Raw genomic sequence first — 14950 nt, 5'->3', positions numbered from 1 at the left:
AATTTTACTGTCAGCCTACATATATGTTACTGCATACAACCCTGAGATTCATTTTCGGCAGAGAGGGAAGAGTGGACCGGAGCATCAGGAGAGGAAAAGTCCCTTTAGTGTGGTCAGTCTATGGATTTCATTGCCACAGACAGCTGTGGAGGCCAAGTCTTGGGTATACAGTGGATTCTGGTTAATTGGGGCATATTGGGACCAGTATATTTTGGCCCAGTTAAGTGTTCTGTGCCAATTAGGTGAAGCTTCATGGAAATGGTTAAAAAGGTATAAAAAAGACAAGCTGAGTAAGTTTGAAATACAGGATAAATCAGAATACTGCCAATACGACTGCAGTACTATAAAATTGTGCATTAGTTCCTAATATTTATCGACGGAGGAATTCATCCGTAAGAGCCTTCGTCAGGACAAAGTGACGAAGTGAGTCCTGACGAAGGGCCTCAGCCCGAAATGTCGACAGTGCTTCTCCCTATAGATGCTGCCTGGCCTGCTGTGTTCCACCAGCATTTTGTGTGTTCCGATTGGTAGGTTAATAGGTCATTATCAATTATACTGTGATTAGGCTATGATTAAATCGGAGGATTTCTGGGCAGCGCAACTCAAAGGGCTGGAAGGGCCTATTCTGCACTGTATCTCAAGAAATAAATAAACAGGCCAATCAGCTGTGATTGAATGGCAGAGCAGACTTGATGGGCCAAATGGCCTAATTCTGCTCCTGTGTCTTACGGCCTTATTTTAAAAGGATAGAAAGCAAAACAATACAAGGTGCTAATGCTGCATCATTGTCAATACTAAAATTCAATAATTAGAGCAAGCAGTGGACCCATTTAAAACACTCTCATTATCAGACAGTTTTCCCCGCAGGTCGTGGTTTGGCTGAAGATAAACATATTTTTTCTCTGGGGATTACCAATATGTAGACAGGTCTGCAGAGTCTGTACATGAAGTAGAATGCATTGGGATTGTTAAAATAAACATGCAGATGGATTGGCCTGGGACCACGTATCCCCATGCACTCCTGCCAATCTGAGACACACAAGTCTCGCAGAACCACACAGGAGACGTGAGGGTTTCAGCTCCCAACACACAGCTCCAGTATTACTTCGAACTTCAAGATTCAAGATTGTGTATTGTCAATCTTCAATGTGCGAGTGGAAAGGAAGATAAAATGATTGTTACTCTGGATCTGATGCAGCGCAAAAAAAAAAATGCATACAGAACACCACAAAAATAACAAAAAACACAAGAAATATCAATATAAAATCAATCCAATAAAACACAATGTACAAGTAACTGTTACTGCAAATACACGGACTGATTGTACGTAAAGTGAGAAAACAAAGAATCTTACAGTAATGGGGCAGCACAGTGGCCTGGCTTTAGCACAACACTTTACAGTACACGCAAGCAGGGTTCAATTCCCACTGCCGTTTGTACTTTCTCCCCAAGACTGCATGGATTTCCTGCAGGTGCTCTGGTTTCCTCCCATATTCCAACCAGTTGTTAGGTTAATTGGTCATTGTAAATTGCCCCCAAGTTTAGGTTAGGATTAAATCGGGAGATTTCTGGGCGGCTTGGCTCAAAGGGCCACAAGGGCCTGTTCCGCACTGTATCGCAATAAAATTGAAAAATAAATTCACTGACCCTCTAATCACACACACCAAAATAGACAGTTGTTCACATCATAAGTTGAACAGGATGAGGAAAGGTCCAACTCAAGATCTTACTCTTTAGGAGGATGAGAGGTGGCTTGAGAGAGGTGTACAGGATATTAAGAGGCATAAGTCAAGTGGACAGCTAGAGATTTTTTTCCAAGGGCAGAAAAAGAGGGGGCACAACTTTGTGATTGGAGTTAAGTATAGGGGGGATGTCAGAGGTAAGTTTTTCTCACAGAGATGGGTAAGTGTGTTGAACACTTTGCCAGGGGTGGTGGTAGAGGCAGATTGAATTGAGCCATTTAAGAAACTCTTAAAAAGGTACATGAATGACAGAAAAATGGAAAAAGATATGGGAGGGAAGGGCTGGATTCATCTTAGAGTAGGTTAAAAGGTTGGCACAATATCATGGGCTGAAGGGCCTGTGGCGTGCTGTAATGTTCCATGTTCTGTGGAACTGGGCAGGTTACAGCTTAACAAGACCATGCCCGGGATCAGGCATTTATTGGGTGTTGGAATTGTCATACCACGGCCAAGGAATGGAGGGGAGAAAGTGTCCTCAGGCCGTCTCCATTCCCAACAAACACTTCACTTGGAAAGAGAGATGAGGGGTTCTGGATAATGAGAAGCTGGAAATATGATGAAGGGTTCGGCATCACATCTGCCGAACCAGAGAGGAGCTGAGATTATTTCCCATGTTGCACACCCTCCCACAGGGACCAATTCTAATATCAAAATCCTAAGTTCTCAAATAAGTTCCAAGTTCCAAGTTTTGTTCCAGTGAAATTCTGCCTGAGGTTACCAGCACTAAATAAGAGTACTGACAATATTCAGAACTATGAAAACATATATATGGAGCATTATAAATAATGATCTGTAATTAAATGTCACAGCCTGTAGACTGAGCATCCTATGCACCATCAATCTATAAGCAGGGACTTGGACTATATTATTGTTTGTGACTCTATGTTTTTCTGCTACCGTAATTATATGTGCCTTGTGTTGTGTGTCTGTGTTCTGCACCTTAGCCCCAGAGGAACGCTGTTTCGTTTAGCTGTACTCATGGGCGTGGTTGATTAACAACTTGACCTTGAAACTTGAATTTGAACCTGAATGAACTAATTTCTTCCCCATTTCTTTTCACCTTTGCGTTTTAAATAATTCACCGGAATAGATAATTTTAATGAATTTGGATAGGCAGTTTTAATTATTAAACACGAGAAATTCAGCAGAGGCTGGAATCGGAAAACAACACACACAAAACGCTGGAGGAACTCGGCAGGTCAGGCAGCATCTATGGAAAAAAGTCATGAAGAAGGGTCTCAGCCCAACACGTTAATTGTTTATTCATTTCCATAGATGCTGTCTGACCTACTGAGCTTTAATTTATGCTGTGTCGGTTTGTCAAGGATGTATAAGTATTTCTGCCTAAATTCTTCAGACAACAGAGAAGTGAAGGTACCTTCTGTGCAGCTAAGTGCAGCCCCAATGCCATATTCACACTTGCTGATGACACCACAGTCATTGGCCAAATCAAAGGTGGGGGTGAATCAGCACATAGGAGGGAGATTGAAACTCTGGCTGAGTGGTGTCATAACAACAACCCCTTACTCAGTGGCAGCGAGACCAAGGAGCTGACTATAGACTTCAGAAGGAAACCAAAGGTCCATAAGCCAGTCCATTTTGGAGCATCAGAGGTGGTGAGTGTTAACAGCTTTTAATTCTTGGGTGTTTTTATTTTGGTGTGATTATTTCGGGGGAACTGTCCTGTAGGTGCAATTACAAAGAAAGCATGGCAGTGCCTCTACTTCCTTCGGAGTCTGCGAAGATTTCGTATGACATCTAAAGCTTTGACTGACTTCTATAGGTGTGTAGTGGAGAGTATATTGACTGGCTGCATCACAGCCCGGTATGGAAACACCAATGTCCTCAAATGGAAAAGCCTACAAAAAGTAGGGAATACGGCCCAGTCCAATGCAGGTAAAATCCTCCCCACTATTGAGAACATTTATCTGAAATGCTGTTGTCACCACCTGGGTCATGCTCTCTTCTCACTGCTGCCATCAAGAAGAAAGTACAAGAGCCTCAGGACTCGCACCACCAGCTTCAGGTACAGTTACGACCCCTCAACTGTCAGGCTCTTGAACCAAAGGGAATAACACAACTTCACTTGCCCCGTCACTGAACTGTTCCCACAACCAGTGGATTCAATTTCAAGGACTCTTTATCTCATGTTCTTGATACTTATTGCTTAGTTATTATTATTATTTCTCCTTTTTGTATTTACACACTTTGTTGTCTTCTGCACTCTGGTTGATCGCTCTAGTTGGGCAGTCTTTCATCGATTCTGTTATGGTTATTATTCTATAGACATAGAGTATGCCCACAAGAAAATGAATCTCAGGGTTGTATATGGTGGTATACAGTACGCACTTTGATAATAAATTTACATTGAACTTTAATTTTATACCTGAAAGACCCTAAGACATAGGAGCAGAAATAGGCCACTCGGCCAGTCCAGTCTGTTCTGCTAAAACAACAAAAGACAAAATAGCAACACTTAAGAGATGCCTGGATAGGTTTTGTACATGAATAGGAAAGCTTTTAAAGGGATATGGACCAAAAGTGAGCAAATTGGACGAGCTTAGTTGAGCATTTTGGTTGGGAGGGATGAGTTGGGCTGAAAGGCCTGTTACTGTGTTCTATAGTTCAAAGACTCTACAAGGGTGACCTGAAACTTCAAACTATCGCCGGAAAATGCAAATACAGGAATTTGGAGCAAAAATACTGCTGGATGAAGTCAGTGGGTTAGGCAGCACCTGTGGAAGGAGACAGAATGTTGAGATCCTTCATCTGGACTGAGTGTCATAAGTCCAACCCAAAATGTTGACTGTCCATTTCCCTCCAGGCTACTGCTAGAACCACTGAGTTCCTCCAGAACTTCCTTTGCTACAACTACCACTTAAAAGCTTCAAAACGTATCCTCAGATTTATAGTGAGAAGGGGCACAGAAAATCACTGGAAAGAGAGAACGGTAGTGTAGCGGTTACCGCAACAATATTACAGCTTGGGCTGTCAGAGTTCGGAATTTAATTCCGGCATCATCCTGTAAGAAGTTTGCATGTTCTCCCCATGAATGCGTGGGTTTCCTCTGGGTGCTCTGGTTTCCTCCCACAGTCCAAAGACGTACCAGTTGTAAGGTTATTGGCCATTGTAAATTTCCCTGTGATTAGGCTCAGGTTAAACAAGCAAGATGCTGGGTGGTGCAGCTCACTGGGCTGGAAGGGCCTGTTCGCACCATATCGTTAAATTACTAAAATTAATAAACAATGCCAAATGCAAAAAAAAAAGTTAAATTTAGATCATTACATGTCAAATTTGTGAAGCCGGTCAAAAGAAGAGTTTATAAGTAGAGTCTTTAATTGCATTTTGTTTGAATGAACTATAAATGTTATTATGAGTACTGCAAGGTTTTGACATTAGTAAGTTCCTGACTTCCTCAGTTATCTTAGACTTACAGGCCAGCAACCAATGCTTCTGCTGAGTGACTATTAGACAGCTAAACTCGGGCATTGGAAGAGAATTTGTCTGCAGTCTCATTATAGGAAATTTTATCAATTAGTTCAAGTTAACACTTATTGTCATTTAACCATACACTGCCAAATGAAACATTGTCCCTCCAGACCAAACTGCACAATGCAGAGCATATAATTCACACACAACATATTAAGTAATATTACCACAAACAAATTAACAAATAATAAAGTGCATTTATGTTACAAGTCAAAAATGTAAGTAGTATAATGCCTCTGATACTTCATACGTGAAGAGACCTGGGTGGCTGCAGGGAGTTCAGTGGTCTCATGGCCTGGGGGAAGAAGCTGTTTCCTATCCAAACAGTCCTTGTCCTAATGCTGTGGTATCTCCTGCCTGATGGTAGAGGGTCCCAGAGATTGTTGGATGGATGGGAGGCAGCATTGAAAATACTAAAGGCTCTGCATGCACAGCACTCCTGGTAAGTATTTTGGGTGTGTGGAAGAGATTCCCTCCCCAGTCTTCACAATCCTTTGTAGGGATTTGCTGTCTGATCCCTTGCAAATCCCATACCAGATGGTGATGCAGCTGGTCAGGACACTCTCAATGGTGCTCCTGTGAAAATTCATTAGAATGGAGGAGGGGAGGGTGGAAGGTGGACACTTGCTCAGCCCAGTTTCCTCAGGAAGCGGAGAAGCAGCTGTGCTTTTTTGAAAAAGAGGTTTTGTTGAGGGATCACCTCAGATCAATTAGTAAAACTTACATCACAGTATAATCTTTGTAGGGTCTAACTCCATGGAAATCACAGTACAAATGGAATAGGGTTTTATTTAGTATGAAACAAAGGAATTCTGCACTTTATAGATTTACCTTTCTTTAGTGACTGATGAAGGGATGAACTCTGAACACTTCCATCAGTCGTATCCACTTGTGTCTTAGCTAGGTTTACGTCCTCTGTAGAAATCTGTTACGGGATTAATATTATACAAGAGATTAACATGTGCAGATGTTTTAAACAGCTATTCCTTGCATGATCTATTAGTAGTGGGGTAAGTTTACAAATAGTTTCAGAAGCTTACTAACTAGCAACGTCACTCAAAGCATCAAGCTCACTTCAAATTTCAAAGTAAATTGATTATCAAAGTTCATATATGTTAGCACATGTACTTTGGGTGGCGGGGTGGAGATCTGTCCCAACAAAGGAGGTGTAAGGCATTCCTTCCCTCTACTGGTCAGCTGGCCACCCTTGGGCAAGGTGTAGCACTTGCTTAGTCCCCCCCACCAAAATTCAGGGTCACGTGAAGTTATGGGAGCAGGTGGTGGATGGTCGTATGAGCAGCCGGTGGTCACATGTCCTGGTTATGTGACCACTGACACCAGGCAGACAATCTTTGAAGAGTATTGATAATGGCTGGGGTCACCTGTCTTGTAAAACACTGCCCAGAAGAAGACAATGGCAAAGCACTTCTGTAGAAAAATTTGCCAAGAACCACCATGGTCAAGACCATGATCACCCACGTCAAGCAACATGCCACATGATGATGGTGGAGATGATGATATGTCAGCATATACAACCCTGAGATTCATTCATTTTCCTGTGTGCAATTATGGTAAATACAAGAAACACAATAGAATCAGTGAAAGACCACACCTAACAGGACAGAGAACCAATGTGAAAAAAACAACAAACTTGTAAATACAAAAAAAGAGAAAAAATAATAAATAAGCAATAAATATTGAGAATATGAGATGAACTGTTCTTCAAAGTGAATATGGTTCAGTGACGGGGCCAGTGAAGTTAAGTTCTATTTCGAGAGCCTGATATTTGTGGGTTAATAACTGCTCCTGAACCTGGTGATGCCAGGTAATAACTGCTCCTGAATCTGGCGTCGCGGGTCCTAAGCTCCCATACCTTGCAGAAGGATTTTGGCCTGAAACGTCAACAGTAAACTTTTCCACAGACGGGGCCTGGCCTGGCCTGCTGAGTTCCTCCAGGTTTTGTGCATGTTGCTTTGTACGTTCACCGTGATGGCAGCAGCGAGACTAAGGCCTGGATGGTGGGGGTCTTCAATGATGGATTCTGCCTTCCTGTGACAATACTCCGCAGAGATACATATGTTCAATGGTGGGAGGACTTTACTGGGATGGTCAGGGCTGTACCCGCTACTTTTTGTAGGCTTTTCTGTCCAAGGGCATTGGTGTTTCCATACCAGGCCATGATACAGCTAGTCAATATACTCTCCACTACACATCTGTAGAAGTTCATTTACTTATTCAATAATCTATCAAACAAATAATTCACTTCTCCCTCCGACTAAAGCATATTTTTAAATGCTTAATTCATTATTTCAGCAAAACAGATATAATTTTTGAATTAATTTAAATGATTTATAAAACACAAACCACCAAACATTATGGCATAGTATAGGCCTTTCAGTCCAATATGTTGTGCCAACTTAACCTACACTAAGCTGTTAACTGACAGGAAGATAGATCTAACCCTTCCCTTCTACAGAGCCCTCCATTTTTCTGTCATCCATGTGCCTATCTAAGAGTGTCCTAAATACCCCTAAATGTATCTGCCTGCACCACTACTATCCAGCAGCACATTCCATGCACCCACTGGCCTGTGTGTGTGATACTCAGCTCTGACATCCCCTCTGCACTTAACTTCAATCACCTTAAGATTACATTCTTTTCCTTCCAACCAAATGTTATCACATATTCTAAACGCTTAATTTATCATTACAGCAAACAAAAACCTTTTACAAATTAAGTTGAAGAACCTGTTTACAAAATTAAAATGCACTGAGTTCAGGAGAGGGTCCGGGGGAGGTTCAGGACAATGATCCTGGGAATGAAAGGGTTAATATATGAGGAACATTTTATGTTTCTAGCCCTGTACCCACTAGAGTTTAGAAGAATAAGAGGGGGTGGGGAATCTCAGTGAAATCTATTGATACTGAAAAGCCTATAGAGGGGGAGTCTAGGACCAGAGAGCACAGCCTCAGAATGCAAGGACATGCCTTTAGAACAGAGGTGAAGAGGAATTTCTTTGGCCAGAGGATGGTAAACCTGTAGAATTCTTTGCCATGGATGGCTGCAGAGGCCTAGTCATTAGGTATATTTAATGAGGAGTCATCAAAGGGAGAAGGCAGGAGAATGGAGTTGAAAAGGATAATTAAAACAGCCGTGATGGAACAGCACAGCAGACTTGATGGACTGAATGGCCTAATCCTTCTCCTATGTCTTGGCTTCAAGTGATTCAAAGACACCAATCCTGACTGTGAAGCCTCAGCAGCCTGAAACATTGCAGAACGACTGCTAAACATTTATCCAATCAATTGAAACCACGGTTACAAGTAGCAAACTGAAACTTCAGGTATTACAACAGAAAAACCAAGTCGGTAAACGGAAAGTGAAACTCATTCATGAACTGAGCAAACAGAAGAGTTCAACTAAAGGTTGAACTCTTTAGGTTCAACTAAAGAATGCCAAAGGTGGGTTCCGAATCAGAATCAGGTTTAATATACACGAGGAAATCTGCAGATGCTGGAAATTCAAAAAAACAACACACAGAAAATGCTGGTGGAACGCAGCAGGCCAGGCAGCATCTATAGTGAGAAGCGCTGTTGACGTTTCGGGCCGAGACCCTTCGTCAGGTTTAATATAATTGGATAAGTCGTACAATTTGTTGTTTTGTGGCAGTAGTACATTTTAAACAACTACAAATTACAGTAAGAAATATATAAAATCAGTACTGTAGTGCAAAACGAAAGCCCAAACATAGTGAAGTAGAGATCACAGGTTGTTTCATTGCCTGTTCAGAAATCTGATGGTGAAGAGGAAGAAGCTGTTCCTAAAACATTGGATGTGTATCTTCAGGCTCCTGTACTTACTCCTCAATGCCAGTGATGGGAAGAGAGCATCTGCTGGGTGGTAGGGGTCCTTAATGATGCTACCTTTTACAGGCATCACCCTTTAAAGAGGCCTTCGATGCTGCGGAGGCCCATGAGAAGGCTGGCTGAGTTTGCAATCTTTCTAACCCTGAACAGTGGTCCCTTCGTACCAGACAGTGATGCAAACATTTCCTTAATCCAAGGCCTCAACAGCCCTCATATTAACTCAAAGCTGTCATCCCTGAATCATTCCCTAGACCACTACAGTGGATTAAAGGGACGATTACTGAAGCTCACCCTAACACTTCATTGAAAAAAAGAAGGGATCAAGAATTTCTGTTGACAAGGCCTCAATTATGAAACACAAAGTGTACTGGGAGATCACATGGCACCAATTAACAGGTTTTCCCAGAACACTTAGTCATTGCTGGCTGTGATTTGGATAATAATTTTCAGTTCAAGTTTATTGTCATTCAACCATACACAGATATACAGCTGAATGAAACGTCATTCCTCTGGGACCAAGGTGCAAAACACAGTACACACAGCACACGTAGTTATGATCCAACACATGCAGTCACAGAATAATATCAGCACAAGTCCCTGAGTGGCATGGCCTGAAGATTGACAGGTTGGCATAAAGTGTGAGGTGCATTTTTATGTAAGACAGTATCATATTACTGACACTATTATAAGAAAACTAACAGTCATATAAATCTGTGAAAGGGCAGCAATAAAAGATGAAGAGTGACCGGTGTAGGATGAGAGTGTGTCTGTGAGTTGGAGAGTTGGGGTGGGGCAGGGGAATGGCATGACAGGGCATTCAGACAGGATGTACATGTGTGGTGGGGAGCAGCAGGTGTCAAGAAGTCTAACAGCTTCAGAGCAGGAGCTGCTACCCAGTCTGACAGTTCTGATTCTGGTGAGATGTTGGGAGGTGATAGGTGGAAAAGGGAAGGGGTTGAAGAAGAATCTGATAGGAGAGGAGAGTGGCTCATGGGAGAAAGGGAAGGAGGAGGGGCAACAGGGGGAGGTGATGGGTGGGTGAGGAGAAGAGGTAAGAGGAGAGCTGATGGAAGAAGAGAGAAGGGCAGTGAGGTAAAATCAACTTCTTCATCCAACTCTGTTTTAATTTCGACTTATGACAGTCAGTTCTGTTGACACAACTTCTTCAAATACATTTGTATTTGCTCTCTTGTGATAGACTGGAGATTTTTGTGGGTGGTGACTCAGAGAACCAGGAAAAAGCCTGAGGTCAGAGGGATGACTTAAGATTAGCAACAACAAAAGAAACATATAAGCCATGTCTTACACAGAGGAGATTTCAGATGGAGAAACAGCACGATGTAGCAAATCCAGAAATTCTCAGAAACCAATACTGACTGTCTCAATAGTGAATCTTAATTCAACATCAGCTCAAAAGAATACTGGGAAGGGAATATCTTGCCTTACGACCTTTATATTTCAGTATTTGTGTTTTATGTCAAAAATATGTTCAAGCTGGGAAACTGAAGTAAAGTCAGGAAGCATCTGCAGGAAGAGAACGAGAATGAATGTTTCAAGTTCAGAACCCTTCATCAGAACTGGAAACAAAATAATTCAGACCACCAGACTTCGACCTGAGACTTTCTTTCACTTTCACAGATGCTGCCTGACCTGCTGAGTATTCCTTGCATTATCTGTTTGTATTGTTGACTGTGCACACATTACCCATGGAGACCACTTCTCACCCACACCCTGTTATCGGGAGAATTAGAAAAGTGCACTCTACAGGGAGGTGGTGATTTGATCAATATAGATTCATTAGATGATTGAATATATTACAGGATAGCATCAGGTACCCAACAAGAATAATTCAAATAACTCAACCTTGAAAACCCTCTTCCCATTACTATCATTAGACTATAAAACCATAAGACATATAAACATAATTAGGCCATTTGGCCCATCGATTTGGATCACAGCTGATTTACTATCCCTCTCAACCCCATTCTCCTGTAACATTTGACACCCTTACTATTCGAGAACCTATCAACCCCCACTTCAAATTTACTCAAAGACTTGGAGCAATGAATTCCAGTTTCACCATCCTCTGGGTAAATAGATTCCTCCTCATTTCTGGGCTAAAGAGAAGTCCCTCACTTCTGAGGCATTCAGGGAGGAGGCACAGGATCTGAAGACCCACACTCAATATTTTAGGAACAGCTTTCTCCCCTCCGCCATCAGATTTCTGAACAGTCCACAAACCCACTGCCTCACTATTCCAAAGTAATTATTTTTAGAGTCATAAAGAAGTACAGCACAGAAACAGGCCCTTTAGCCCATCTAGTCCATGCTGACCCATTTAAGATGCCTTGTCCCAGCAATCTGCACCCAGATCATAGCCATCCATATCCCTCCCACCCATGTACCTGTCCAAACTTCCATTAAACACTGAAATTGAAATCACATGCACCATTGCACTGGCAGCTCGTTCCACACTCTCACCACCCTCTAAGTGAAGGAATCTCCCATCGTGTTCCCTTCAACTTTTCACCTTTCACCCTCAAACCATAACCTCCAGTTGTTGTCCCACCCAACCTCAGTGGAAAAAAAGCCTGCTTGAATTTTCCCCATCTAAACCCCTCATAATTTGTCTACTTCTATAAAACCTCCCCTCAATCTATTTTCCAAGGAATAAAGTCCTAACCTATTCAATCTTTCCTTATAACTCCGGTCCTTCAGACCCAGCAACGTCCTTGTAAAATTTCTGTATTCTTTCAACCTTGTTTACATCTTTCCTGAAGGTAGGTGACCAAAACTACACAAAATTTGGCCCGCTCCAGTTTTTTTTGTGTGTGTAGCTTGGATTTCCAGCATCTGCAGACTTTCTAGTGTTTGTGATTTGATCACAATACTCCAAATTAGGCTTCACCAATGTCTTATGCAACTTCAACATAACATCCCATTTTCTGTACTCAGTACCCTGATTTATGAAGGGCAATGTGCCAAAGCTTACTTTACAACTCTCTCTATCTGTGGCCAATTATGGACCTGTATTCCCAAATCCCTTTGCTCTACGCTACCCCACCGTCCACTATGTAAGACTGGTTGGTTGGTTGGTCCGACAGAAGTATAATAGCTCACACTTGTCTGCATTAAATTCCATCTGCCATTTTCCCAGCAGGTTCGGATCCCGCTGCAAGCTCTGATAGTCCTCGCCGTCCACTACACACCCCAAACTTGGAGTCATCCGCAAAGCTGCTGATACAGTTCATCTCAATTTTTACTGAAACTTATGGTATCTTTTTTTTTTGCACTGCACGACCGCAACAAAGCAACAATTTTCACAACGTATGTCCGCAATAATAAACCCGATCCATAGTTCATGATAGGGGGTGTATTTTGTTGTGTGAGCCTTCCGGACCGGCGATCCTGCTGCGAGTTAAGGTCTTCATTGTACTTCACCGTGATTGATAAATTCCACCCGCGTTATCAACGGGCAAGAGCGAACAACTGCAGAACTCAAAAGTTTTCTTTACCACAGAAAAACTCGGTACTGATAACAAGTGGAATGCAGCGTGAAGACGGTTGAAGTTTCGGATCACTTGAACAACTTTGAAAGGGGTGGGGACGTAGGTGAGAGGGATCTGTGGCACTTCCTGCCGCACTCTCCCGCTCCGTGTAAACGGGCGCGCTGCAAAGGACAGGACACTCACCGGACTCTCCGGGCAAGCACCGCCGCCCGCTGCGCCGTTATCCCACCGAGGGGCGGCCCACCAAATGATGCACAGCACCAGGAAGATGAGGTCCCACTGGAGAAAGAAAACGGCGATCAAGATCCCGAACAACAGCCCGGTCCGCGGCACCATAGCTGGGAAATAGAGGGCAAGGGTTCGTCTCCTTTGCAGGAAGGAAAACTTCAAGCACTATTGGCAGATTCCGAGGATCAAGTGTGGTGAGTCGCTGCGGCTCCGCCACCAAGTGACTGGTGTGATCACCCGCGTACTTCCTCGCTGATGAAGGCGTCTTGATTGATGCCTCCTTTCAGAAGTAGGAGGGAGTTGCTGCGTCGGTACAGTCAGCTGAGTGAAGACTGAGAACGCCTTCTAGCTTTCTTCTTTCTGCATCTGGAAAACTTCTACTCGGCTTTTTAAAATTCCAGATCTTAATCGTCTCGGTGCCCCAACAGAGCGTGGTAACCTACCCAAGTGACTATCGCCCAGTGGCATTTATATCCTCAGTTGTGAGGTGCTCTGGGAGGCAGGCGTTGAAGCTGATGAGCTCCTACCAAAGCAACAGATCTACAGCAGATGCTATCTCCTTTGCTCTTCACACAGCCCTGGACAGCAAAGATGCTTACATCAGGATGCTCTTCATCATTACAGCTCAGCATTCAATACCATCATCCCCTCAAAACTAATCAGTAAACCCTGGCCCTCAACACCCCCTTGTGTAATTGGATTCTGGATTTCCTCACTTGTAGACGCCAGTCCATTCAGATTGGCAAAAGCTTCTCAGATTCCGTTTATAAACCACAAATACAATACAGTTAAAAAATGAGACAACGTTCTCTGGAATGATATCACGAAAAACCACATAATGTTTGGTAATCCCCAGTCCAGAGTCCAGAGAGGCTGCTGCATATCGATATCGTGCTACCGTCTTAGCACATTCCCCGGAAAGAAACTACAAACCCAACAGACAAACCTAAAGCTACAAGACCTACACAAAACCACCTAGTTACATATAGTTAACATATAGTTTCAACAGCGCAGACAGTACCATAATTGATAAAAGACTAACTGACAAAGACCACATAATTATAACACATAGTTTCAACAGTGCAAAGCAATACCGTAATCTGATAAAGAGCAGTTCATGGCATGGTTTAAAAGAAAGTCTCAAAGTCCCGACAGCCCATCATCTCATGCAGGACGGTAGAAGGAGGAAACACTCTTCCTGCCATGAACCTCCAGCGCCGCAGCTTGCCGATACAGCACTTTGGGAGCCCCGACCACAGCCAACTCCGAGTCCGTCCGAAAACTTCGAGCCTCCGACCAGCCCTCTGACACTGAGCACCATCTCTGCTGAGCGCTTCGACCCTGGCCCCGGCCGCCAAGCAACAGGCAAAGCCGAGGATTCGGGGTCATCTCCTCCATCAGCACAGGAGCACCACAGGGATGTGTACTTAACCCCTGCTCTACTCGCTTTACACCTACGGCTGTGTAGCTCAGTACAGGTCCTACACCATCTACAAGTTTGCTGACGACGCCACTGGTGTGGGCTGCATCAAATGAATCAGCAAACAGGAGGGAGACTGAAAATTTGGCTGAGTGTTGTAATAACAACAACCTCTCACTCAATGTCATTAAGCAAGAAACTGATTGTAGACTTCAGGAGAGGGAAACCAAAGGTCCAAGGGCCAGTAATCATCAGAGGATCAGAGGTGGCGAGGATCAGTAACTTTAAACACACTGGGTGTCTCTATCTCAGAGGACCTGTATTTCTTTGTTCTACTGTGAATGCCTGTAAGAAAGCAAATCACAGGTGAAATGTATGTATTTTGATAATAAATTATGTTCAACTTTGGCATGGAATCTCCAGGATCTAGAAAGTGAAATCCTGCTGTGGGAAACTTCGGGAGAACAAAAATTCCTTGGGTATGTATTCCTTTACCTCTTCAAATATTCAGCTATTAATTGTAATAATGTCATTCCAAATAAACTGATTCCTAAGCTCCAGAACCTGGGTCTTAGCACTCAGATCTGCAGCTGGATCTTCAACTTCCTCACAGACAGGGCCCAGGCTGTAAAAATAGGGGACAAGCTCTGCTCTACAATCACTCTGAGCACCGGTACCCCACAAGGCTGTGTACTC

The 14950-nt window shown here is 43.2% G+C and overlaps 1 protein-coding gene across 2 annotated transcripts in view; it reads right to left on the bottom strand.

Moving 5' to 3' along the window:
* Positions 1 to 14544, bottom strand: part of si:rp71-46j2.7 (sorting nexin-25) — a 176314-nt gene extending 161770 nt beyond the window's left edge. Inside the window, exons 1-2 of one of the 2 annotated variants that reach the window (XM_059976763.1) lie at positions 12790 to 14544; positions 6063 to 6156 (exon numbers count right to left, since the gene is read on the bottom strand). In XM_059976763.1, the coding sequence (XP_059832746.1) occupies positions 6063 to 6156; positions 12790 to 12942 (247 nt within the window). In that variant the 5' untranslated portion in view covers positions 12943 to 14544. The remainder of the gene's footprint in view (positions 1 to 6062; positions 6157 to 12789) is intronic. The other variant, XM_059976762.1, reaches the window with a different exon arrangement.
* Between the last annotated feature and the right edge of the window lie 406 nt (positions 14545 to 14950).

The sequence above is a fragment of the Hypanus sabinus genome, chromosome 8 (genome assembly GCF_030144855.1).
Source record: "Hypanus sabinus isolate sHypSab1 chromosome 8, sHypSab1.hap1, whole genome shotgun sequence".
NCBI lineage: Eukaryota > Metazoa > Chordata > Chondrichthyes > Myliobatiformes > Dasyatidae > Hypanus > Hypanus sabinus.
Note: the sequence above shows the minus strand (reverse complement) of the source record. Positions and strands in the feature narration are given on the sequence as shown.